At 38.8% G+C, this 27,385-nt stretch overlaps 1 protein-coding gene and 1 long non-coding RNA gene across 3 annotated transcripts in view; one reads left to right on the top strand and one right to left on the bottom strand.

Moving 5' to 3' along the window:
- Positions 1-27,385, top strand: part of LOC309608886 — a 542,507-nt gene that overhangs the window by 315,324 nt on the left and 199,798 nt on the right. The window lies entirely within an intron of this gene.
- The window catches only part of ANO6 (anoctamin 6), a 219,760-nt gene continuing 203,153 nt past the window's right edge, over positions 10,779-27,385 (bottom strand). For both annotated transcript variants that reach the window (XM_082349376.1, XM_082349377.1), the window contains 3 exons: positions 25,235-25,437; positions 23,660-23,765; positions 10,779-14,013 (listed from right to left, as the gene is read on the bottom strand). In XM_082349376.1, coding sequence (XP_082205502.1) covers positions 13,807-14,013; positions 23,660-23,765; positions 25,235-25,437 — 516 coding nt within the window. In that variant the 3' untranslated portion in view covers positions 10,779-13,806. The remainder of the gene's footprint in view (positions 14,014-23,659; positions 23,766-25,234; positions 25,438-27,385) is intronic.

Below are 27,385 nucleotides of genomic sequence, written 5' to 3'. Positions count from 1 at the left end.
CCTTGAAGATTGTTATTTTATGTTAAAAATGCATTCACATTTTGTATTTAATTCTATAGCATATCTGTGTTTTCTTTAATACAAACATTTCTTTCTTAATCATTGAAACACTCTCCTCCAAGAAGATGCCTTGTATTCATCCTGTGGTTTCTTATACTTCCTGGCATGCTGAATCCAGTGTGAGACATTAGGGACTTCAAAATGACACTGAGTGGTGGAACTATATAGGCCCATTTTGTGGAAGCTAGAGCTTAGGTTAAACAATTTAGTGGAAATAAAGACCAACCAAATGAGAACAAGTGAAGGTTATTTTTTTCTGAGCTTGCTATAGCAAGGGAGTCAGTCACTGTCACTTGTGTTTTGGCAGAAACTCAAAAGCAGGCAGAGGGGTGGGAAAACTTTTAGTGGACAACAGGGAAGGCTTCAGGTGTGCTCTGACGGGAGGCAGCTGGAGGTGGGCTAATACTAGCAGGGCATCCTGTGTGATTGGTGAGTGGTACATATTTGGCTTTCTCTGGTTGGTCCTAAATTGGAAGTAGGGATAAAAATTATGGAAGCTATCAGTTATTACTCAAGTCCTGGCCATTTGGGGCTAATTGTTTCAGGGGCTATGGTTTGGCTTCCTGGACTATCACTAGAGAGAAAACAGTCTGACTTCCTACAAGTCTGGCTGGCTTTCTGGTCTGATTATTATAGATAAGATGTTGGTTTCCTGGGCTGGTTGCTGCAGGCTGTGTGTCAGAGTTCTATTTTTGTATATGGTCCGGCCATCGTCCACTTGTACATTCAGTCTCCTAGTAACAAGATGTGACAAGGGAGAACATGGCTTTGTGGAAGGAATCCTCTAAAGAGAAGAGCGGGAGAAAGAAGAGATTGCAGTTCCTCCACTTATGACTTCTTGGTCACAGTTGGTTGCAAAACTGGAGTACTTAGAAAGGAAATCGACTGGACTAAATTTATAATTGTTATTTCAGATATTTTAAAGCATTTCATTAAGTTTGCAAGTAGAACCATTCAAAAGTCTTTTAAAAAGTGGTAAAATACGCTAAATTTATGAAAAGAATAGGATTTAGGCTCAGGTTAAAAGCTTAAGAACCAGCTTTTCTGATCTGTAACTTTAACACACTGAATATGATTTTTTTAATTTATTTTTTTTAACATCTTTATTGGAGTATAATTGCTTTACAATGGTGTGTTACTTTCTGCTTTATAACAAAGTGAATCAGTTATACATATAAAGATGTTCCCATATCTCTTCCCTCTTCATCTCCCTCCCTCCCACCCTCCCTATCCCACCCCTCTAGGTGGTCACAAAGCCCTGAGCTGTTTTCCCTGTGCTATGCAGCTGCTACCCACTAGCTATCTATTTTACGCTTGGTAGTGTATATATGTCCATGCCACTCTCTCACTTTGTCCCAGCTTATGCTTCCCCCTCCCCGTATCCTCAAGTCCATTCTCTAGTAGGTATGCATCTTTATTCCCGTCTTGCCCCTAGGTACTTCATGATCTTTTTTTTTTTTTTTTTTTTAGATTCCATATGTATGTGTTAGCCTATGGTATTTGTTTTTCTCTTTCTGACTTCACTCTGTATGACAGTCTCTATGTCCATCCACCTGACTACAAATAACTCAGTTTCGTTCCTTTTTATGGCTGAGTAATATTCCATTGTATATATGTGCCACATCTTCTTTATCCATTCATCTGTTAATGGACACTTAGGTTGCTTCCATGTCCTGGCTATTGTAAATAGAGCTGCAGTGAACATTTTAGTACATGACTCCTTTTGAATTATGGTTTTCTCAGGGTATATGCCCAGTAGTGGGATTGCTGGGTTGTATGGTAGTTCTATTTTTAGTTTTTTAAGGAACGTCCATACTGTTCTCCATAGTGGCTGTATCAATTTACATTCCCACCAACAGTGCAAGAGGGTTCCCTTTTCTCCACACCCTCTCCAACATTTATTGTTTGTAGATTTTTTGATGATGGCCATTCTGACTGGTGTGAGATGATACCTCATTGTAGTTTTGATTTGCATTTCTCTAATGATTAATGATGTTGAACATTCTTTCATGTGTCTGTTGGCAATCTGTATATCTTCTTTGTAAAATGTCTATTTAGGTCTTCTGCCCATTTTTGGATTGGGTCGTTTGTTTTAATGATATTGAGCTACATGAGCTGCTTGTATATTTTGGAGACTAATCCTTTGTCAGTTGTTTCATTTGCAAATATTTTCTCCCATTCTGAGGGTTATCTTTTCCTCGTGTGTATGGTTTCCTTTGCTGTGCAAAAGCTTTGAAGTTTCATTAGGTCCCATTTGTTTATTTTTGTTTTTATTTCCATTTCTCTAGGAGGTGGGTCAAAAAGGATCTTGCTGTGATTTATGTCATAGAGTGTTCTGCCTATGTTTTCCTCTAAGAGTTTGATGGTGTCTGGCCTTACATTTAGGTCTTTAATCCATTTTGAGTTTATTTTTGTGTATGGTGTTAGGGAGTGTTCTAATTTCATTCTTTCACATGTAACTGTCAAGTTTTCCTAGCACCACTTATTGAAGAGACTATCTTTTCTCCACTGTATATTCTTGCCTCCTTTATCATAGATTAGTTGACCATAGGTGCGTGGGTTTATCTCTGGGCTTTCTATCCTGTTCCATTGATCTATATTTCTGTTTCTGTGTCAGTACCATACTGTCTTGATTACTGTATCTTTGTAGCATAGTCTGAAGTCAGGGAGCCTGATTCCTCCAGCTCCGTTTTTCTTTCTCAAGATTGCTTTGGCTATTTGGGGTCTTTTGTGTTTCCATACAAATTGTGAAATTTTTTGTTCTAGCTCTGTGAAAAATGCCAGTGGTAGTTTGATAGGGATTGCATTGAATCTGTAGATTACTTTGGGTAGTAGAGTCATTTTCACAATGTTGATTCTTCCAATCCAAGAACATGGTATATCTCTCCATCTATATTTATCATCTTTAATTTCTTTCATCAGTGTCTTATAATTTTCTGCATACAGGTCTTTTGTCTCCTTAGGTAGGTTTATTCCTAGATATTTTATTCTTTTTGTTTTAATAGTAAATGGGAGTGTTTTCTTAATTTCACTTTCAGATTTTTCATCATTAGTGTATAGGAATGCAAGAGATTTCTGTGCATTAATGTTGTATCCTGCTACATTACCAAATTCATTGATTAGCTCTAGTAGTTTTCTGGTAGCATCTTTAGGATTCTCTATGTATAGTATGATGTCATCTGCAAAGTGTGACAGCTTTACTTCTTCTTTTCCGATTTGGATTCCTTTTATTTCATTTTCTTCTCTGATTGCTGTGGCTAAAACTTCCAAAATTATGTTGAATAATAGTGGTGAGAGTGGGCAACCGTGTCTTGTTCCTGATCTTAGTGGAAATGGTTTCAGTTTTTCACCATTGAGGACGATGTTCACTGTGGGTTTGTCATATATGGCCTTTATTATGTTGAGGAAAGTTCCCTCTATGCCTACTTTCTGTAGGGTTTTTATCATAAATGGGTGTTGAATTTTGACAAAAGCTTTCTCTCTGTTGAGATGATCATATGGTTTTTCTCCTTCAATTTGTTAATATGGTGTATCACGTTGATCGATTTGCATATATTGAAGAAGCCTTGCATTCCTGGGATAAACCCCACTTGATCATAGTGTATGATCCTTTTAATGTGCTGTTGGATTCTGATTGCAAGTATTTTGTTGTGGATTTTTGCATCTATGTTCAGCAGTGATATATTGGCCTGTGGTTTTCTTTCTTTGTGACATCTTTGTCTGGTTTTGGTACCAGAGTGATGGTGGCCTCATAGAATGAGTTTGGGAGTGTTCCTCCCTCTGCTATATTTTGGAAGAGTTTGAGAAGGATGGATGTTAGCTCTTCTCTAAATATTTGATAGAATTCGCCTGTGAAGCCATCTGGTCCTGGGCTTTTGTTTGTTGGAAGATTTTTAATCACAGTTTCAATTTCAGTGCTTGCGATTGGTCTGTTCATATTTTCTATTTCTTCCTGGTTCAGTCTCGGAAGGTTGTGCATTTCTAAGAATTTGTCCATTTCTTCCAGGTTGTCCTCTTTATTGGCATATAGTTGCTTGTACTAATCTCTCATGATCCTTTGTATTTCTGCAGTGTCAGTTGTTACTTCTCCTTTTTCATTTCTAATTCTATTGATTTGAGTCTTCTCCCTTTTTTTCTTGATAAGTCTGGCTAACGGTTTATCAACTTTGTTTATCTTCTTAAAGAACCAGCTTTTAGTTTTATTGATGTTTGCTATCATTTCCTTCATTTCTTTTTCAATTATTTCTGATCTGATCTTTATGATTTCTTTCCTTCTGCTAACTTTGGGGATTTTTTGTTCTTCTTTCTCTAATTGCTTTAGGTGTAAGGTTAGGTTGTTTATTTGAGATGTTTCTTGTTTCTTAAGATAAGGTTGTATTGCTGTAAACTTCCCTCTTAGAACTGCTTTTGCTGCAACGCATAGGTTTTGGGTCGTCGTGTTTTCATTGTCATTTTTTTCTAGGTATTTTTTTACTTCCTCTTTGATTTCTTCAGTGATCTCTTGGTTATTAATTAGTGTGTTGTTTAGCCTCCATGTGTTTGTATGTTTTACAGATTTTTTCCTGTAATTGATATCTCCTCTCATGGCGTTGTGGTCGGAAAAGATACTTGATACGATTTCAATTTTCTTAAATTTAGCAAGGCTTGATTTGTGACCCAAGATATGATCTATCCTGGAGAATGTTCCATGAGCACTTGAGAAGAATGTGTACTCTGTTGTTTTTAGATGGAATGTCCTATAAATATCAATTAAGTCCATCTTGTTTAATGTATCATTCAAAGCTTGTGTTTCCTTATTTATTTTCATTTTGGATGATCTGTCCATTGGTGAAAGTGGGGTGTTAAAGTCCCCTACTATGATTGTGTTACTGTTGATTTCCCCTTTTATGGCCGTTAGTATTTGCCTTATGTATTGAGGTGCTCCTAAGTTCAGTGCGTAAATATTTACAATTGTTATATCTTCTTGGATTTATCCCTTGATCATTATGTAATGTCCTTGTCTCTTGTAATAGTCTTTGTTTTAAAGTCTATTTTGTCTGATATGAGAATGCTACTCTATGTTTCTTTTGATTTCCATTTGCATGGAATATCTTTTTCCATCCCCTCACTTTCAGTCTGTATGTGTCCCTAGGTCTGAAGTGGGTCTCTTGTAGACACCATATATACAGGTCTTGTTTTTGTATCCATTCAGCCCATCTATGTCTTTTGGTTGGAGCATTTAATCCATTTACATTTAAGGTAATTATAGATATGTATGTTCCTGTTACCATTTTCTTAATTGTTTTGGGTTTATTATTGTAGGTCTTTTCCTTCTCTTGTGTTTCCTGTCTAGAGAAGTTCCTTTAGCATTGTTGTAAAGCTGGTTTGGTGGTGCTGAATTCTCTTAGCTTTTGCTTGTCTGTAAAGCTTTTGATTTCTCCATCAAATCTAAATGAGATCCTTGCCAGGTAGAGTAATCTTGGTTGTAGGTTCTTCCCTTTCATCACTTTAAGTATATCATGCCACTCCCTTCTGGCTTGTAGAGTTTCTGCTGAGAAATCAGCTGTTAACCTTATGGGAGTTCCCTTGTATGTTATTTGTCGTTTTTCCCTTTCTGCTTTCAATAATTTTTCTTTGTCTAATTTTTGCCAATTTGATCACTATGTGTCTTGGCATGTTTCTCCTTGGGTTTATCCTGTATGGGACTCTCTGCGCTTCCTGGACTTGGGTGGCTATTTCCTTTCCCATGTTAGGGAAGTTTTAGACTATAATCTCTTCAAATATTTTCTCAGTCCTTTCTCTCTCTCTTCTCTTTCTGGGACCCCTATAATGCGAATGTTGTTGCATTTAATGTTGTCCCAGAGGTCTCTTAGGCTGTCTTCATTTCTTTTCATTCTTTTTTCTTTAGTCTGTTCCGCAGCAGTGAATTCCACCATTCTGTCTTCCAGGTCACTTATCCGTTCTTCTGCCTCAGTTTTCATCTTGTCTATCTTTCTATGAATGTGATTTTTGTTCCACAGGCTGCAGGATTGTAGTTTTTCTTGTTTCTGCTGTCTGCCCTCTGGTGGTTGAGGCTATCTAAGAGGCTTGATGGGAGTCTCTGGTGGTGGGTAGAGCTGACTGTTGCTGTGGTGGTCAGAGGTCAGTAAAACTTTAATCCACTTGACTGTTGATGGGTGGGGCTGGGTTCCCTCCCTGTTGGTTGTTTTGCCTAAGGCAACCCAACACTGGAGCCTACCTGGGCTCTTTGGTGGGGCTAATGGCAGACTCTGGGAGGGCTCACGCCAAGGAGTACTTCCCAGAACTTCTGCTGCCAGTGTCCTTGTCCTCACGGTGAAACAGAGCCACCCCCCACCTCTGCAGGAGACCTTCCAACACTAGCAGGTAGGTCTGGTTCAGTCTCCTATGGGGTCACTGCTCCTTCCCCTGGGTCCTGATGCGCACACTATTTTGTGTGCGCCCTCCAAGAGTGGGGTCTCTGTTTCCCCCAGTCCTGTCGAAGTCCTGCAATCAATTCCCACTAGGCTTCAAAGTCTGATTCTCTATGAATTCCTCCTCCCGTTGCTGGACCCCCAGGTTGGGAAGCCTGACGTGGGGCTGAGAACCTTCACTCCAGTGGGTGGACTTCTGTGGTATAAGTGTTCGCCAGTCAGTGAGTCACCCACCCACCATTTATGGGATTTGATTTTACTGTGATTGCGCCCCTCCTACCATCTCACTGTGGCTTCTCCTTTGTCTTTGGATGTGGGGTATCTTTTTTGGTGAGTTCCAGTGTCTTCCTGTCGATGATTGTCCAGCAGCTAGTTGTGATTCTGGTGTTCTCACAAGAGGGAGTGAGAGCACGTCCTTCTACTCCGCCATCTTGGTTCCTCTGGTAGAGTAATCTTGGTTGTAGGTTTTTCTCCTTCATCACTTTAAATATGTCCTGCCACTCTCTTCTGGCTTGCAGAGTTTCTGCTGAAAGATCAGCTGTTAACCTTATGGGGATTCCCTTATGTGTTATTTGTTGTTTTGCTCTTGCTGCTTTTAATATATGTTCTTTGTATTTAATTTTTAATCATTTGATTAATATGTGTCTTGGCATGTTTCTCCTTGGATTTATCCTGTATGGGACTCTCTGTGCTTCCTGGACTTGATTAACTATTTCCTTTCCCTTATTAGGGAAGTTTTCAACTATAATCTCTTCAAATATTTTCTCAGTCCCTTTCTTTTTCTCTTCTTCTTCCGGGATCCCTATATTTCGAATGTTGGTGCGTTTAATGTTGTCCCAGAGGTCTCTGAGACTGTCCTCAATTCTTTTCATTCTTTTTTCTTTATTCTGTTCTGCAATAGTTACTTCCACTATTTTATCTTCCAGGTCACTTATCCGTTCTTCTGCCTCAGTTATTCTGCTATTGATCCCTTCTAGAGAATTTTTAATTTCATTTATTGTGTTGTTCATCACTGCTTGTTTGCTCTTTAGTTCTTCTAAGTCCTTGTTAATCGTTTCTTGTATTTTCTCCTTTCTATTTCCGAGATTTTGGATCATCTTTACTATCATTATTCTGAATTCTTTTTCAGGTAGACTGCCTATTTCCTCTTCATTTTTTAGGTCTGGTGGGTTTTTGCCTTGTTCCTTCATCTGCTGTGTGTTTCTCTCTCTTCTCATTTTGCTTAAATTACTGTGTTTGGGGTCTCCTTTTCGCAGGCTGCAGGTTCGTAGTTCCTGTCGTTTTTGTTGTCTGTCACCAGTGGCTAAGGTTGGTTCAGTGGGTTGTGTAGGCTTCCTGGTGGAGGGGACTAGTGCCTGTGTTCTGGTGGATGAGGCTGGGTCTTGTCTTTCTGGTGGGCAGGTCCACATCTGGTAGTGTGTTTTGGGGTGTCTGTGGCCTTATTATGATTTTAGACAGCCTCTGTGCTAATGGATGGGGTTGTGTTCCTGTCTTGCTAGTTGTTCGGCATAGGGTGTCCAGCTCTGTAGCTTGCTGGTTGTTGAGTGGAGCTGGGTTTTGGTGTTGAGATGGAGATCTCTGGGAGATTTTTGCCGTTTGATATTTTGTGGAGCTGGGAGGTCTCTTGTGGACCAGTGTCCTGAACGTGGCTCTCCCACCTCAGTGGCACAGCCCTGATGGCTGGCTGGAGCACCAAGAGCCTGTCCTCCACACGGCTCAGAATAAAAGGTTGGAAAAAAAGAAAGAAAGAAGATAAAATGTAAAGTAAACTAAAATAAAATAAACTTATTAAAATAAAAAATAATTATTAAGAAAAAAAATGTTTTAAGTAAACAAACAGAAAAAACCGGACAGACAGAACCCTAGGACAAATGGTAAAAGCAAAGCTATACAGATAAAATCACACACAGAAGCATACACACTCAGAAAAAGAGAAAAAAGGGGGGGAAATATATATATATATATCGATCGTTGCTCCCAAAGTCCACCTCTTCAATTTGGGATGGTTTGTTGTCTATTCAGGTACTCCACAGATGCAGGGTACATCAAGTTGATTGTGGAGATTTAATCCACTGCTCCTGAGGCTGATGAGAGAGATTCCCCTTTCTCTTCTTTGTTCGCACAGCTCCTGGGGTTCAGCTTTGGATTTGGACACTCCTCTGCGTGTAGGTCGCCTGAGGGCGTCTGTTCTTCTCTCAGACAGAACAGGGTTAAAGGAGCAGCTGATTCGGGGGCTCTGGCTCCCTCCGGCTGGGGAAGGGAAGGGTACAGAGGCGGGGCGTGCCTGCGGCAGCAGAGGCCAGCGTGACGTTGCACCAGCCTGAGGCGTGCCGTGCGTTTTCCTGGGGAAGTTGTCCCTGGATCACGGGAGCCTGGCAGTAGCGGGCTGCACAGGCTCCCGGGAGGGGCGGTGTGGATAGTGACCTGTGCTTGCACACAGGCTTCTTGGTGGCTGCAGCAGCAGCCTTAGCATCTCATGCACGTCTCTGGGGTCCACGCTGATAGCCTGGCTCACGCCCGTCTCTGAAGCTCATTTAGGCAGTGCTCTGAATCCCCTCTCCTCGCGCACCCTGAAACAGTTGTCTCTTGCCTCTTCGGCAGCTCCAGACTTTTTCCCGGACTCCCCCCCAGCTAGCTGTGGCGCACTAGCCCCCTTCAGGCTGTGTTCACGCAGCCAACCCCAGTCCTCTCCCTGGGATCTGACCTCCGAAGCCCGAGCCTCAGCTCCCAGCCCCCACCCGTCCGGGTGGGGGAGCAGACAAGCCTCTCGGGCTGGTGAGTGCTGGTCGGCATGGATCCTCTGTGCGGGAATCTCTCCACTTTGCCCTCTGCACCCCTATTGCTGTGCTCTCTTCTGTGGCTCTGAAGCTTCCCCTCTGCCCACCCCCATCTCCGCCAGTGAAGGGGCTTCCTAGTGTGTGGAAACCTTTCCTCCTTCACGGCTCCCTCCCACTGGTGCAGGTCCCGTCCATATTCTTTTGTCTCAGTTTTTTCTTTTTTCTTTTGCCCTACCCAGGTACGTGGGGAGTTTCTTGCCTTTTGGGATGTCTGAGGTCTTCTGCCAGCGTTCAGTAGGTGTTCTGTAGGAGTTGTTCCACATGTAGATGTACTTCTGATGTATTTGTGGGGAGGAAGGTGATCTCCACGTCTTACTCTTCTGCCATCTTGAAGCTCCTTCACACATTTCTGAATATGATTTTTTAAAACCAAAGAACATCTTTGAAGTCTCTTTTGGGCAAAAAGACTTCCTGGGACCTCTGGGGAGTGGGCTGGGCCGGGCTGAGCTAGGGAGATAGCAGGACTTAGGTTTCCAGCACAGCCTTCTTGTATAACTTGAGATTTTTTTAAGGACATGTTGCATTTCTTTTTTAATCATGTACTTTCATCATTTTTAAAAACATTACTTAAAATTTCCTTGCAACAAAATCATGTTGGCAGTGAGATCATGTGTAAGTAAGTAAACAACTTGCACAGTACCTGGTGGGGTCAGATAAATAACAGTTATTTAAGATTTCATCATTTCCCCAAAATGAGAAGGGGGTACTTTGCTAAAGAAGTTCTAGTTGCTCCTTTGCTGGACTTAAAATGCTTGAAGGGAAGAATAACGTCATCGGTACCTGTACCAAGAGCATCATTTAAGAATCAGAGAAAAGGCTTCTTCCTATTGGTCCAGTTATGGACTATTTTTGACTTAGTTTTACTGCAAGCCTAATGAGATTTAAGCTGGTCAAAAAAAGAAAAGAAATCAAAGGATGGAATGAGTTAATATCTGAATTTTATGTTGTCCAGGATTTAAAAAAAAAAAAATAGGTTGGTTTTTGTAATGAGATTTTCCTTTATATTCTTCTCCATAATTTCCCCTTTCTGTACCCAAGGCCATGGCAGATCCAAACATTGCCTTTCTGAGCCTTATTAGAGACATGCCCTCTCTGGAAGTCATTGCCCCATGTCAGGTGACATGCCCCAGGTTTAGAATGCAGAGGCATCTTTATGCAATTAGCGGGAGGCACCTCTCCCTACTAGTGGATGCAGCTTGACACTGGCACACCTGGTCTCCAGGCTTGGTGCCCTGTGCAGGTCTCAATCCCAACAACTGTCTGCAGCAGCCCTGGCTGAAACCCCACCCCCAATTTTTCTCAGAAAAAACATGTTTTTAACTAAGTGCAGTTATGAAAAATACAATTTTAGATATAATCCACATAAAAGTGCACATCTGTTATCTGAGTGCTACATAATTGGTAAACAGATATACATCTGCTCTCTTTCTTAAAATCATTGTGACAATTGCATACAGAGTAGATCACAGTATTGTTTTTAAAAATGGATTTATTAAATTGCTCATAATTATAAAAGAATATTAAAGTGCACAGAAATTTGCAAAATATTACAAACTTTACATCTTATGCCACAGTGTATGAAAAGCATCATGAATATTTCAGTTTTACTTAAGCTGCTCATACATTTTAACTTTTCAAACATCTTAAAATATAATATGGACACAAGAAAATGGTACAAGAAGTGTTTCAACACAGAGTGTATTCTGACCCCCTATTGTGAATTAATGTTTTCTGAAATTCAAGATGCACGTGCAATTATAAGGGAAGGCTTTTGGTGATAAACAGTTTGCAAAATGGTCTTGTTTAGTTTTCAAACAAAAACGAAAGCTTTCCCTTCCTATTGACATAACTAAAGTATCTGAGGGATATTTAAAGAAAAATCTCCTGAGTATTTTGGTCTAATGCTTTGATTTGTTAAAATTCACAGGCATCACAAAAGGATACAAAGTAAACTTTCTCTAGTGGGTAACACCAGGCAGGTCTAGGGCCAGATTTCCCCTTCATAGGTCCACTGCCACACCCATCCATTTTTCCAAGGTGCCGCCTCTGCTCACATTTACAGATCTAGCCCACGAGTGCCTGCAGACACAGCCCCACATTTTCTTCACTACCCACTAGTCAGCACTAGACTTACATGAACACTGTCAGTGTCACAGGTTAACCTGGGTCCCCACTACAACCTGGCCGTTTGGGGAATATTGGCAGTGTCATACATCACATTCGCTGCCTTAAAAGGTAGAGGTTTTTTTCCCTCCTGTCCACAGAAGCAAACTTTAAACTATGAAGACGATTTATGAAATATGGTTTATGAAAACATAAATGAACAATTCAAGTTCTATTATATATACAAGGAGATAAGGCAAAAACATTTCCTTTTCTATGATTCCATAAGCAGTGAGTAATTGCCATATCCAACACTAGGAGATACTCCTACACTTCAGAGAAGAGAAGAGGTAATTGAGAGGAAGCGGCACCACTTCCTGGAGCAGTGTCCCCGGTGAGTGGGGGAAGGGATGAGAACACTTCCCCACTCGGAAGAAATTCATTTCTTTCTCCCAGTGTGGCCACACCTCACATGGCCTGTTGTGAGCACTCTCTGATCACACCATTAACATTATCAAGAAAGCTAGTGAAATGGTCCGGATCCACTGGGACAATTCAAAAGTCCAGAATACCGTTTTGATGAATCCTACAGAAATACTGTTTTTTTTTTGTTTTTAACATTCATGGCAGGCATTTAGAATTGTGACCTGGAGTGAAGCTACTCTATTATAACAAGCCTGTAAATCTGCTCACTGAATAGTGTTTCCTTGTCCTTTGCTGCTGGGACTCAGAGTGTCTCGGCTCCTGTGACACCTGGGCATTTAGCAGCATCCCAGTGGGTGGCGGCCCATCTAGCAAGAATCCAGTGCCAGACACCCTCTCCTGCACCCAGTCCTGCCTTGTCACCAGTCACAGGTGAGAGGTACGGGCCCTGTGTCTTTTCCAGAGCCTACAAGAGGGCCTGGCACCCGAAAAACAGTAAAGCACAGTAGAGACTGTGGAGCTGAATAAATCGAGGTCAAGATGTGCACGGTGGGGCAGAAGTTCAGCAGGAAGTCACCTCCATCTGACAGCAGAGTTTGTGACCAAACTAATTTGTTTTCTGACCCTTAATTGCCTGATTGGCTTGAGGGGAGGCTGGAAATTCAAATCAAATCCCGTCTCTTTTCTTTTTCTGGGAATGATCTAGGTATTCTCCTGTCTCTCCCTCTCCCTCCCTAAAAAATGCTCCCCAGGTGCAAACAAGTTACTGGGCTGGGAGTAAGAGAAGGGAGGATGCGCTGAGCTGCCTTCTCTGTGGCAGATGCTTTGGTAGGCTGATCACTTGGACGTGCAGAACCCCTCGCAGGAACACGGTTTGGTCACGCTGAGGGCACTTGCTGTTCTCTTGACATGCGCAGCACCGGCCTGTCACAATGGCTGTGAGACAATCACAAGGGTGCTTGTAATACCGTACTTCCGGGGATCTCATGGATAAAGGGCAACTGGTGGGAACCTGATGCGTTCATCTTTTCCAAACCATTATGTTGATAAATATGTAACTTTAATCATTTGATTTCATTTTCTTTCAAGAAATGACATATCTTCAGAAGAGGTAAATTAATTATCCTGATCAATATGAGTCACAATTCTGTTTCAATCTGTAACTTTCCTTGCTTTTGCCATCTTATTCCCTTGAGATTTGCAAAGCAGTCAACATTGATTAGGCACAGAACATTCTAGGAGTGCTCCTGGAAGATGAAAGGTGTCACTGTGAATTAGCACAAATATGCTCAGAACCTTGCTATCTTCATTGCAATCCATTAAGAGTATTTCTCTGAGATGGAAAGATAGGCCAAGATGAAGACTGAAAATTTCCTCTTATTACCTGAGATTTCTTTTTCTGTAGGAATGTGATAATGCACCTAAATATTGTGAAGTCTTGGGTCTATCTGACGCTTAAACTGCATTCAAACTGAATTCTGCATTAGATATTTTTAATCACACAACTGCTAGCATGTCTAGTCTTTAATGATGGTATTTGTAAGGGAAAGATAACTCTGGAACAGATCTGGCAAAAAGTGAAGAAATGAAACAGTGCCTAAAAATAAAAAAGATCACGTGCTTGAGAACAGAAGGAATGAAAATAATGAAATGGAGGAAAAAAATCCACTCTGCTTTGGCAGGGGTTGTTTTTAAGCACACAAAGACACCTCTTCTGTGTTACTAAAATTCCAATTTATCAAAAAAAGTAACATTTTTGGTTTTCCTGGTGATTAGTTTTATGCCCTTCTTGATCTCAATTTTACATTTTCCAGTTCCTACATCGCTAGCTGAAACTGAAAAATAATCTGCATGAAAATGGCGATAGTTAAGACTCATATTTGCCAAAGTGATTTAACTTATTCTCATTAGTGATTCATAATATATTTTGATAAAGCTAAATTCTTTAAAGTGCTTCTCAGAACATAAAGCTCTTAATCTGACTTTGGTCGTAAATTGTTATCTACTACTGCTATCATCCTCTCAGCTATGACTCCCATATTTTTGGTCATGTCTTTGAGGTGATTCTCATGAAGAAGCTTCTGGGTTAGGTATTTTTCTCTCCTGATCTTGCTCTTCGTGCTTTTTGATACGTCTGGAATTGTATACGAAATGAAAAATTTCACAGAATAGATGATATGCTAAGGGAGAGAAGAAAAATGTCAATCACAAGAGATGTAGGGGAACACAGAGTTTCTTCCATTTATTTTTGCTAGTCATTATTAGCAGTATATCAGGACAAGGTGGTGGGCATTCATCATGTATACCCAATCTCTCCCACCACAGCATGGCTCTGACAAGGCGCTACATTTTGTTACTTTATAAATTTCAAGAATACTATTTGATATGTAGAACAGAATACATCTAATATCTAGAACACTCACCATGACACTGATGATGCTATGATATTTTTATGTGTGTTCCTTTCCTATCTTGTTCCCAGGCCTCTTCCCCAAAGGTAAACACTAACCTGTCTGTGTGAGTATCTGTATATAATTTTCTTTTATTTTTGAATAGTTTAACAAGGTACATATATATCCCAAATAGTATCTTGTTTAGTTTTGCTTGCTTTAAGCTTTATAAAAACAGTATGATACTGTTAGTATGGTACAATCTTTTGAAAATTGCTTTTTTTCCATTCAAAATTAGTTTCTAAGATTCATCAATGTTATTGTGCATAACTGTAGTCCACTTTCACTTCTATATAATCCATTGTGCAAACACACTGTAATTTATTCGTTCCCCTATCAAAAGGAATTGGGTTTGTGTCTAGTTTTTGGATTAGAAACAATGATGTTGGGAACGTTCTTGCACTTGGATTCTGGAGAATACCTGTGAGTTTCTCAAAAGCGTGCACCTAGGGATGGAACTGCTGAGACCCTCTGTTACATGAATGTTCAATTTTACAAGATCATACCAACTATACCAGCTGACACTCCCACCAGCAGTGTGTGATGATTTCAGTTGCTCTACATCCTTGTTTGCACTTGTTAACATCACTTTTTTTTTTTTTAACCAACATGGTGATTATGAAATGGACTTTCACTTTGGTCTTACTTTGCATTTCCCTGATGACTAATAAGCTTGAAAACCTTTTTATTTATTCACTGTTCAAAAATTCCTAACCTAGCAAGAAGATAGAGATAATATAGAATAAACATAATTAAAAACAAATAAATTACACATAGTGTTAAAAAGTGATAAGAGCTATGGGGAAAAAAGTGACATGAGCTAAGTAAAGCAGAGTAACAGTTATCATGAGTGTTACGGTGGGAGGTAAAATTTATATAGATTTTATATAGATCAGTCTGGACATGCCTCATTGAGCAAAAATTTTAAGGAGGTTTAGCCATGCAGACATCAGGAAGAAAGACATTCTAGGCAAAGGGAACAGCCAACACAGTCCATCTGGTAGAAGCCTGAAGGGTGCATTCCAGGAAGGCTGGAGTGAAGTGACATCAGGGAGGCAACAGAGCGTGGCTAGATCGTGTTTGGCCTTGTATGTCATTATAAGGATTTTGGCTTTTACTCGGTGTGAGATGTGAAGACAATAGGGAGTCCAGTTAGGAGACTGTTGCCCTAATTTGGGCAAGAAGTGATGGTGGCTCTAACTTGGGTGGCAGCAGCAGAGCTGGTAAGAAGTGGTCAGATTTGTGATATATTTTCAAAACTCAACAGGATTGGATGTGGAATAAGTGGGAGAGAGAAAACAAGGGGGACTCCAAGAATTCTGGCCCAAGCAACTATTGAGATGGAACTGCCATAATTGAGAGGGGGTAAAACTGTGGACAGAACAGATTTAGTGCACGGTAGGGAGAAGAACATTGTAAGTAGACAAGAAAATATGGGAATTTAGGGCAGTAGATTTGAGGTATCTGTTAGATATCCAAGCAGAAAGGTCAAGTATGCAGTTGGATTGATGGGTTGAGTTCAGAAGAGAGATTTTTCTGGGGCTATCCATTAGTAAGTCACTGACATATAGATAGCACTTAAAGTCTCCGGACTGCATGAGATCACCAATGCTGTGGGTAGAGAGAAAAGACAACCAAGGAATGAGCCATGGATCATTAAAAAGAGAAGGAAGGGACGGGCAAACAAGTTAAGACAGGACTGCATAGAGAGGTAGGAAGAAAGGCAAAATATGTGTTTCCCTGGGAGCCAAGTGAGGAAGAGTTTCAAGGAAGAGTGATCAGCTGTGTCAAATGTTTCTTGTAAATCAGGTAGTGTGACAGTGGAGAATATTTTGAGCTGAGAAAGATATTAGTGAGTTCAAGTGATAGAATTACATAGTAAAGAGGCAAAAGTTGATGTAGGAAAGAGGTTTTTTTTTTTTTTCCATCCATTTCTGAGGTAGGTAATATTTACAGATATGAAGATTTTCTATGTTACATCACCCTTGCATTTCTGGTATAAAGCCAATGTGATATGCTGTCATCTTTTGAAAACAGATTGCTAGATCCAGTCTGCACATCTTAAAAAGATCTTTGCATCTATGCATTGAGTAAGACTGACATACTTTCCCCTTCCCCTTCTATTGTCTGATTTTAGGAACTAAAAGGGGTTGGAGAGTATTTCCTTTTCCTGATCTCTGGAGGAGTGTGTATAATATTGAAATGATCTGTTCTAGAAAGTTTGGTATCACTCTCCTAGAAAGCCATATGGCTTGGTGTTTTCAATGTGGACAGATTTTTTAATTACTCAAAGTATTACTATAATTTGAGTTTACAGTTACCTTCTTTAGCATTTTAAAGATATTAGACTCTTCTCTTCTGGCTTTCAGATTGATGTTAAAAAGTCTACTCTCAAGACACAAACTGGCTGAACAGATACAAAAACAAGACCCATATATATGCTGTCTACAAGAGACCTGCTTCAGACCTAGGGACACATACAGACTGAAAGTGAGGGGATGGAAAAAGATATTCCATGCAAATGGAAATCAAAAGAAAGCTGGAGTAGCAATACTCATATCAGATAAAACAGACTTTAAATAAAGAATGTTACAAGAGACAAGGAAGGACACTATGTAATGATCAAGGGAGCAATCAAAGACAAAGATATAATGATTATAAATATATATGCACCCAACAGAGGAGCAGCTCAATACATAAGGCAAATGCTAACAGCTATAAAAGAGGAAATCAACAGTAAATAATGGTCGAGGACGTTAACACCTTAATTGTACCAATGGACAGATCATCCAGACAGAAAATTAATAAGGAAACACAAGCTTTAAATGACACAAAAGACCAGATAGATTTAATTGATATTTATAGGACATTTTATCCGAAAACAGCAGATTACACTTTCTTCTCAAATGCACACGGAACATTCTCCAGGGTAGATCACATCTCGGGTCACAAATCAAGCCTCGGTAAATTTAAAAAAATTGAAATCATATCAAGCATTTTTTCTGACCACAATTCTATGAGATTAGATATAAATTACAAGGAAAAAAAACGTAAAAAACACAAACACATGGAAGCTAAACAATACACTACTAAATAACCAAAAGATCACTGAAGAAATCAAAGAGGAAATCAAAAAAATACCTAGAGACAAATGACAAGGAAAACACAACAATCCACAACGTATGGGATGCAGCAAAATCAGTTCTAAGAGGGAAATTTATAGCAATACAATCCTACCTCAAGAAACAAGAAAAATCTCAAATAAACAAACTAACCTTACACCTAAAGGAACTAGAGAAAGAAAAACAAAACCTAAAGTTAGTAGAAGGAAAGAAATCATAAAGATCAGAGCAGAAATAAATGAAATAGAAACAAAACAATGGCAAAGATCAATAAAACTAAAAGCTGGTTCTTTGAGAAGATAAACAAAAGTGATAAACCTTTAGCCAGACTCATCAAGAAAAAGAGGGAGAGGACTCAAATCAATAAAATTAGAAATGAAAAAGGAGAAGTTACAATGGACACCGGAGAAATACACAGCATCACAAGAGACTACTACAAGCAACTCTATGCGAATAAAATGGACAACCTGGAAGAAATGGACAAATTCTTAGAAAGGTATAACCTTCCAAGACTGAACCAGGAAGAAATAGAAAATATGAACAGACCAATCACAAGTAATGAAATTGAAACTGTGGTTAAAAATCTTCCAACAAACAAAAGTCCAGGACCAGATGGCTTCACAGGTGAATTCGATCAAACATTTAGAGAAGCGCTAACACCCATCCTTCTCAAACTCTTTCAAAAAAATTGCAGAGGAAGGAACACTCCCAAACTCACTCTATGAGGCCACCATCACCCTGATATCAAAACCAGACAGAGATACTACAAAAAAAGAAAATTACAGACCAATATCACTGATGAATATAGATGCAAAAATCCTCAACAAAATACTAGCAAACAGAATCCAACAACACATTAAAAGGATCATACACCACGATCAAGTGGGATTTATCCCAGGGATGCAAGGATTCTTCAATATATGCAAATCAATCAATGTGATACACCATATTAACAAATTGAAGAATAAAAACCATATGATCATCTCAATAGATGCAGAAAAAGCTTTTGACAAAATTCAACACCCATTTCTGATAAAAACTCTCCAGAAAGTGGGCATAGAGGGAACCTACCTCAACATAATAAAGGCCATATATGACAAACCCACAGCAAACATCATTCTCAATGGTGAAAAACTGAAAGCAATTCCTCTAAGATGCGGAACAAGACAGGGATGTCCGCTCTTGCCACTATTGTTCAACACAGTTTTGGAATCCTAGCCATGGTAATCAGAGAAGAAAAATAAAAGGAATACAACTTGGAAAAGAAGAAGTAAAACTGTCACTGTTTGCAGATGACATGATACTATACATAGAAAACCCTAAAGATACCACCAGAAAACTACTAGAACTAATTAATGAATATGGTAAGGTTGCAGGATACAAAATTAATGCACAGAAATCTCTTGCATTCCTATACACTAACAATGAAAGATCAGGAAGAGAAATTAAGGAGACAATCCCATTAACCATTGCAACAAGAAGAATAAAATACCTAGGAGTAAACCTACCTAAGGAGGTAAAAGACTTGTACTCAGGAAATTATAAGACCCTGATGAAAGAAATCAAAGATGACACAAACAGACGGAGAGATATACCATGTTCTTGGATTGGAAGAATCAACATTGTGAAAACAACTGTACTACTCAAAGCAATCTACAGATTCAATGTAATCCCTATCAAATTACCAATGGCAATTTTTACAGAACTAGAACAAAAACTCTTAAAATTTGTAGGGAGGCACAAAATACCCCACAGAGCCAAAGCAATCTTGAGAAAAAAAACAGAGCTTGGGCTTCCCTGGTGGCGCAGTGGTTGAGAGTCTGCCTGCCGATGCAGGGGACACGGGTTCGAGCCCTGGTCTGGGAAGATCCCACATGCCGCAGAGCAGCTGGGCCCGTAAGCCACAATTACTGAGCCTGCGCATCTGGAGCCTGTGCTCCGCAACAAGAGAGGCCGCGATAGTGAGAGGCCCGCGCACCACGATGAAGAGTGGCCCCCACTTGCCGCAACTAGAGAAAGCCCTCACACAGAAATGAAGACCCAACACAGCCATAAATAAAATAATTAATTAATTAATTAATTAATTTTGGAAAAAAAAAAAACAGAGCTGGAGGAATCAGGCTCTCTGACTCCAGACTATACTACAAAGCTACAGTAATCAAGACAATATGGTACTGGCACAAAAACAGAAATATAGATCAATGGAACAGGATAGAAAGCCCAGAGATAAACCTACGCACCTATGGTCAACTAATCTATGACAAAGGAGGCAAGGATATACAATGGAGAAAAGGCAGTCTTGGTGCTGGGAAAACTGGACAGCTACATGGAAAAGAATGAAATTAGAACACTCCCTAACACCATACATAAAAATAAACTCAAAATGGATTAAAGACCTAAATTTAAGACCAGATACTATAAAACTCTTAGAGGAAAACAGAGGAAGAACACTCTTTGACATAAATCACAGCAAGATCTTTTTTGACCCACCTCCTAGAGTAACGGAAATAAAAACAAAAATAAACACATGGGACCTAATGAAACTTAAAAGCTTTTGTACAGCAAAGGAAACTATAAACAAGACGAAAAGACAACCCTCAGAATGGGAGAAAATATTTGCAAACGAATCAATGGACAAAGGGTTAATCTCCAAAATATATAAACAGCACATGCAGCTCAATATCAAAAAAACAAATAACCCAATCAAAAAATGGGCGGAAGACCTAAACAGAAATTTCTCCAAAGAAGACATGCAGATGTCCAAGAGGCACATGAAAAGCTGCTCAACATCACTAATTATTAGAGAAATGCAAATCAAAACTACTGTGAGGTATCACCTCACACTGGTTAGAATGGGCATCATCAGAAAATCTAGAAACAACAAATGCTGGAGAGGGTGTGGAGAAAAGGGAACCATCCTGCACTGTTGGTGGGAATGTTAACTGATACAGCCACTATGGAGAACAGTATGGAGATTCCTTAAAAAACTAAAAACAGAACTACCATACGACCCAGCAATTCCACTACTGGGCATATACCCAGAGAAAACCATAATTCAAAAAGATACATGCACCCCAATATTCATTGCAGCACTATTTACAATAGCCAGGTCATGGAAGCAACCTAAATGTCCACTGACAGATGAATGGATAAAGAAGATGTGGTACATGTATACAATGGAATATTACTCAGCCATAAAAAGGAATGAAATTGGGTCATTTGCAGAGACATGGATGGACCTAGAGACTGTCATAGAGAGTCAAGTAAGTCAGAAAGAGTAAAACAAATATCGTATAATAACGCATATATGTGGAATCTAGAAAAATGGTACAGATGAACCAGTTTGCAAGGCAGAAATAGAGACACAGATGTAGAGAACAAACATGGACACCAAGGGGGTAAGCGGGGTGGGGGGGGTGTGATGAATTGGGAGATTGGGATTGACATATATACAGTAATATGTATAAAATAGATAACTAATAAGAACCTGATGTATAGCACAGGGAACTGTACTTCCCTTTGCTGTATAGTAGAAACTTACACAAGATTGTGAAACAACTATACAACAATTAAAAAAAAAGTCTACTCTCATTCTAATCTTAATTTCCTTTGTCAGTCATCTGTCCTTTTTCTCAGGTTACTTTTAAGATCTTACATTCAGTGTGCTGCACTTTCCTTACAGTGCATGTAAATATTGACTTCTTTGTTATCTATTCTGCTTGATATTTGTTTTGCTTTCTTCTTTGTGAACAGATGTCTGTCACTTATGCTGCAAAAATTTTATCCACTGACTCTTCCAATTTGCATCTCCTCAGTTATCCATTTTTTTCTTCTATGATTCTTTGGGAAAGTTAGTCCTTCTCATTCTGTCTTCCATATCTAACCTCTTTTTAAAAAAAATTTTCCATTTTCTTCTCTTTGTGATGTGCTAGTGGTAATTTTTTCAGATTTGTCTCCCAGTTCACTAATTCTCTCTTCAGATTTGCCTAAACTTCTGTTTTATCCATATGTTAATGTCTTCATTTCAACAACTATTTTTATTTCTAAAAGTTCTTTTTAATTATTTTTCAAAATTGCCTTATAATTTTTTTTTACAGTTTCTTATTGTTTGTTCATTTTTGGCTCTGTCACTTATTTGTTTAAATATTTTCATATATGGTTAATTTATATTCCTTATCTGATAATTCAAACTCTTAAAGTTATTGATGGTCCAAATCAGGTTTTTATTTTTTAATTTTTTTGGCTAAATCTCATTCTTGGTTTTTTGTTCTTTTTTTTTTTTTTTTTTAAATTTCCCCTTTGTCATTGTTGATCTTTGATAGTTAGCTCATATTTGCTTATCTCAATCTGGGAGAAAACTGGGGTCTAAATTAAGGATACTTTTATTCAGAGAAGATATGCATTTCCCTCTGCTCTGAGACATATTTAGCCTTTTGTGGGGTCCCTGGCTGAATCCAAGCGTCTCAAGTTCAGCTCTTCTACCACACTTCTGACCCAAGGCTTGGTCTCCTTGAGCTTTTAGGTGGAGACACTAATAACAGCACTTGTTCTCAGAGCACTCCTTAACTTCAGAGGTGCTCACTACTCTATTTCAGGCAATCATGGTTTTTTTTCCTCTTTGTATATTCTCTTTCCTTCTAGTAAGCTCAAAACTGCAAAGGAAATTATGTTTTTAACTGATTCTAAATGTTTTGTAGTGAGATGGCCCCTCACAGCATCTAGTCCACCATGATATCAAAAGTAGACTTCAAAACACTTTGGCAACTACATATTTGAATATAAACTAGTGACTCTTGCCGATACATCAGATACTGTACTTCAGGAATCCACTTACGGTGGTGAACTAATGATGAACTATTTTCTTCTGTTAATTTTTGGTAACTACTTAAAAAAATACTAGAAAAATTATCAAAGCCAGGTAGCCTGTCCCACTTTTTTCTTGCTAACAGATTTTGATTTTACTCAGAGCAAACCAAACACCTCCTGTCTCAGCCTACTTAGCTGCTATGAGGAACCATGTGCTGTAGTTCTAGCCAATGAGATGTAGGTGACAGTCTGCTCTGGGGGCTTCTGGCAAAGCATTTTCTTTCCTAACAAATAGGAAAAGATTTGGCTAGCATCACCCTTCTCCTTCCTCCTGCCTAGAACATAAATATGTTATCTGGAGTTGCAGTAGTCATATTACAACCACAGAGTGACATGCAATGAGAGAAAACCTAGGGAATCAGATACAGTCCTTACATCAGTGAGCTGGTGTTGATTCAGGAACACCCATCTACTCCTAATGAAATTTGTTATGTAAGAAAAATCAACCCCTATTTGTTTAAGCCACTATTGATGGGTTTTCTGTTTCTGGCAGCTAAATATAATCCTAACTGACCACACCAATGAAGTAACTTTCAAATCTTTGGAATTAAGTAGTAGTTATTCACTTGGTGTAAGAAGTAAAGTTGGCTAGATCAATTTCAAATTTATAGCTGCCTTAGTCATTTTTCAGAGCTGGTAAATTTCAGGGATGTAAAAAACTATTGTAAGAAGGTATACTGTGAAAATGCAATAAAAATATTACAGCAATAAAAGTTTCTCCAGGGAAAATATGGTATCTTTGTCTTGAATAAGCCCCTTCATAGCCTAATATGGAGCCCAGTGCCCCAAATAAAAAGGCCTTTAATTAATACTGAACTGAAAGGAATTGAATTCCCCTAGCACACAATATGGTTTTAACTTTTAAAGGAGTTAACCAACTTTATTTATTTTAAAAAATTAATTTATTTTTATTTATTTATTTTTGGCTGCGTTGGGCTTTCGTTGCTGTGCGCAAGCTTTCTCTAGTTGTGGCGAGTGGGGGCCACTCTTCACTACTGTGCGTGGGCTTCCTATTGCGGTGGCTTCTCCCATTGCAGAGCATGGGCTCTAGACAAACGGGCTTCAGTAGTTGTGGCTCGCGGGCTCCAGAGCACAGGCTCAGTAGTTGTGGCGCCCAGGCTTAGTTGCTCCGCGGCATGTGGGATCTTCCCAGACCAGGGATTGAACCCGTGTCCTCTGCATTGGCAGGCGGATTCTTAACCACTGCACCACCAGGGAAGCCTAACCAACTTCATTTAATTACTGTTCTCAGGTCAAATTTTATTAATAAATGTTATAAAATAATTATTAGCAAGAGATAACATATTGTACATTTTAAGTCAGAAGAGGCAACACAAAGCCTGCAAATACACTGCTTCATAAACTATTTCAGAGTATACTTTTCCTACCTCCATGACAATGATAAAAGCCAGCTTGGCTGCGATCACATGCCAATAATAGATGTTGTGTTTATACTCTTGTGGGTGTCCAGGAGGGTACCGGAAATCACGATACCTGGAAATGAGATGGAGACATTTCAGGAGATAATTCTTTTTGATCAAATGCTGTAAACAAGAGCCCATTAAAAAAGGTCATACTTCATGCAACACTCTTTTAAATTGGACATCATATAAATTTTCTCTAAGAGTGTTTGTTTGTTTGTTTTTTGGCCACGCCACATGGCATGGCTTGCGGGATCTCAGTTCCCTGACCAGGGACTGAACCCGGGACCACGGAAGTGAAAGCCTGGAATCCTGACTACTAGGCCAGCAGGGAACTCCCAAGTTTTCTCCAAGAGTTTAATTTGATGACAAAACCCTGAAATAACTATTCCAGTAATACTTCATTTAACTTACAAGAGGAAGATGATGGTAATGATGGATTCCATCTTTGTAAAAAAGAAAAATATCTTAAATTTTATCCCTGCTTCCTCAAAAGAGTATAACTAAAACAAGTTAGCTTATTTTCAGAAACATGCTTATAAATTTATTTATATTATGGTGTCATCAGGGTTCACTCACCTATGGGGCTATCTCTCTCTACAGAGAATACTAACCTACTTTTTATAATTTTCTTACTTAATTTCCTTGTTGTCAGACATCATATGCTACTGCTGTTAGTGTATTTCCCTCAGGTAGCACATCTCTCATTTTCTGCCTGTAACCTATTAGACCTAGTTTAATTCCTCTTTAGAACTATGTAAAGTAAGAGTAACCAGATTCAATGAGGGATTCTAAAGAGGCTTTACTATGTGTAACTTGGAAACATTTATCTGGGGCTTATCTCTGGTTTCTTGGTTGTGTTGTTGAGAATGTGAATCAGAGAAGGCTTTGAGGAGTTGAACTAAATGAATTTTAAAGCCTCCTTTAGGTTTAAGACTTTGATTGAAAAAACACACACACACACACACACAACTCTACGACATGCAGTCAACAAACTTTTCAGTTAGTAACTTAGTTGACAAAACTAAGTGTACACTGTCCACAGTTGATCTTACCAGCCATTAATATTAGTGCAGAGAGCTTTGGAACACTTTTAGAGAACACTGCTAGGCCAGGCTGAGGTATTTATTTTTGTCTTTGTGTTGCTTTGTTAAGTGATGGTGCATACTAGTTTGTCATCATTCAGTACCCGTCAGGTTGTGCTTGAATAACACATTAGTCATAACAACTGAATTATCTTGCTTTTTGGAACTCTTAGAGTTTCTTCAGTTCTAAGATATAGGACTTTCCCCCTGGATCAGTCTTCCTGTAATCATTTGAAACTCTCATTTAAAAATCTTGCCTTATGGTTTGGCTTGAAAGTTCTAACCCTAGTCTGTATTAACTTTTATATCCCATCCTTTTTAAAGTCTGACTGAAAAGAAAGCTAGGAAGAAAACATCTTTAGCAATTTTATTTAAATGATACCAAATAGAATTATATTACAATAAAAGTCCTTTAAAAGATGAAGTACATTTTTAAACACTTATAAGCAGAACTTGCCTGCATGTGGTATAGTCACCAAGCTCAGTGTACGGATTTTCCTTGCTTTTGCTTTTAAAATCGGCAACGTTGAAGTAGGAGAGAGTGTTGTTGATGTATCCCTCCATGGTGTAGTGTGGGTGGTCCCCATAGGGCGGGACGGAGAAGGACCAGTAATACACCAGGCGGGGGATCATGTCTGATGTGAAAGCAATGATCATGGCCTATGTTGGGAAGAAAAGAGTAAAGGGGGTATTAATTGAGAGCCTTTATAGCTAAGGTTAACCGACATGCCAGAATTACATTTTCATCAGTTGATTTTTTTAAAAATTAAAGACACAGAAACCTTAATTCTTTCCTGTTAAATGGATATAGGTAGTGAGTATCCTAAAGTCTTTGAGCGGCTGCTTTAAAGTAAAATAGTTCTTTTGCTTTTGGTCTTTAAGGGAATGTCCAGAAGTCCACCTGCAGTTCAAAAGCAAAGGCCTGATAGTTGCCTATTATGTGTCTTAAGTACAGTAAGAATAATTGTAGACTAGGGTATTGTGGACAACTCAAGAGCTGCTTGCATGTTATTTATAAATTATATTTAAAAAAATTAGAATATAATGAAATTCAATCAACCTTGGAGCACTGTTTGATATAATTTAATCTTTTATGATTTAGAAGGCCCTTTTGTATGCGTCATACTAAGGTCAATATTATGAAAATAGGTTGGCTTTATATGATTCCTTTGTAGATAAATAAATGAGAAAAAGCTACTTTTTTATCACTTACCTCTTAAAAATAGAATACTAACTACATAATATCTATTTTCCTTCAAATTCATACTTTTTCCCTATAGTATCTTGACTTGTTTAGACAAGTCAACCCATAGTCTGATTTAAACTCTCAGTATATACTTATGTCTCTTGCTTTATTAGACAGCAAGAACTCTGTTACTTTAATAAAATGTAGTAACAAGAAAGTGTATTGGGATCGTTCTATTCATACAGTCAAGCAATGATATCTATTTTGTTAGACCTAGTGTCTAAGCCTCTAAACTTCCAAAAGGTTAAATAGATAGAGTTAAAAACACTGTAAGTTATCAAATAACATAAAGAGAGTTTAGTGTGTTCCCAGATTAAAGAAATAAATATGGGTCAGTTTTAAACCGGAGTCTACGCCAGGCAGACATTTATTAGGATCTAAAGCTATTATGAATTACATGAATTTTCTCCAAAATTCTTTAATTTTGGCTTTAATCTCTCAATGTGTAAAACTGGTTTGAAGGAAGGAGAAAGTAAAGAATATTCTTCAATCCAAATTCTATGTGAATAAACAAAGCTAAATGTTTCGGTCATTTACTGAAGCAGAAGAAAAGACATGTTTTTTGCACAACACGATTTTAATAGTATTCATTTGAACATATGGTTTAGGCACAGTGAGACCACAGGCCAATAAACAAGGTCTCAGGTAAAGCAAGAAAAACAACTGAGGGGCTTTTCTACTGCAAAATTCCCCCCCCCCCCCACTAGAACCAGCTTTGTCATTTCCTCTGACGTGGAGTCTCTTTGGGTGTGTGTAGGCTTGCCTGTCGGTGGTGGTAGTGGTGGTGGTGAAGGACAAGAATATTTTACTTTTCCTAGATTTCAATAGATTAAAATTTCCTGTTATCATTTAACTCAACTTTAGCTTTTTATAGAATCACCTGCAGATGTGCTTCAAAAAGCTACAAAAATTCCAACAAGGAAGATAATTCTATTGCCTTCTGACAAGATACTTTTTCCTCCTGAACTGAGCTGCTTTGAGACACACTGCAAGAGTACAAATAAATGCAGTGTGCTTCATTTCCCATGCTGTCCCAAACACAATTTTCCATTTATATCAAAATAAATTAAAATAGGTCTTCAATAGCAGATGCTCTGGCATGATACAACAATGTCAATTCAGCTTATTTATTGAACCAGCAGCTTTAGAATGAATGATTTTATACCAGACTCCTGCCTGATGCCCTTTCATATCCCTGGTGCCTGTTCTCTTCTTCCTGCTTCCTAAAAGTTCTCCTATTATGGGAAGCTAGCTAGTGTTGTGCACTTGAGATTGGGAAGGCACAAATTAGGTATGTGAGGGGATAATATACATGTTTAACTCTTACAGAATTATATGCAAACATAAAGAGGAGCTGCATCT

This window comes from Balaenoptera borealis, assembly GCF_965194805.1.
Source record: "Balaenoptera borealis genome assembly, chromosome: 13".
Taxonomy (NCBI): Eukaryota; Metazoa; Chordata; class Mammalia; order Artiodactyla; family Balaenopteridae; genus Balaenoptera; species Balaenoptera borealis.
This window is presented reverse-complemented; position numbering and strand designations above follow the sequence as displayed.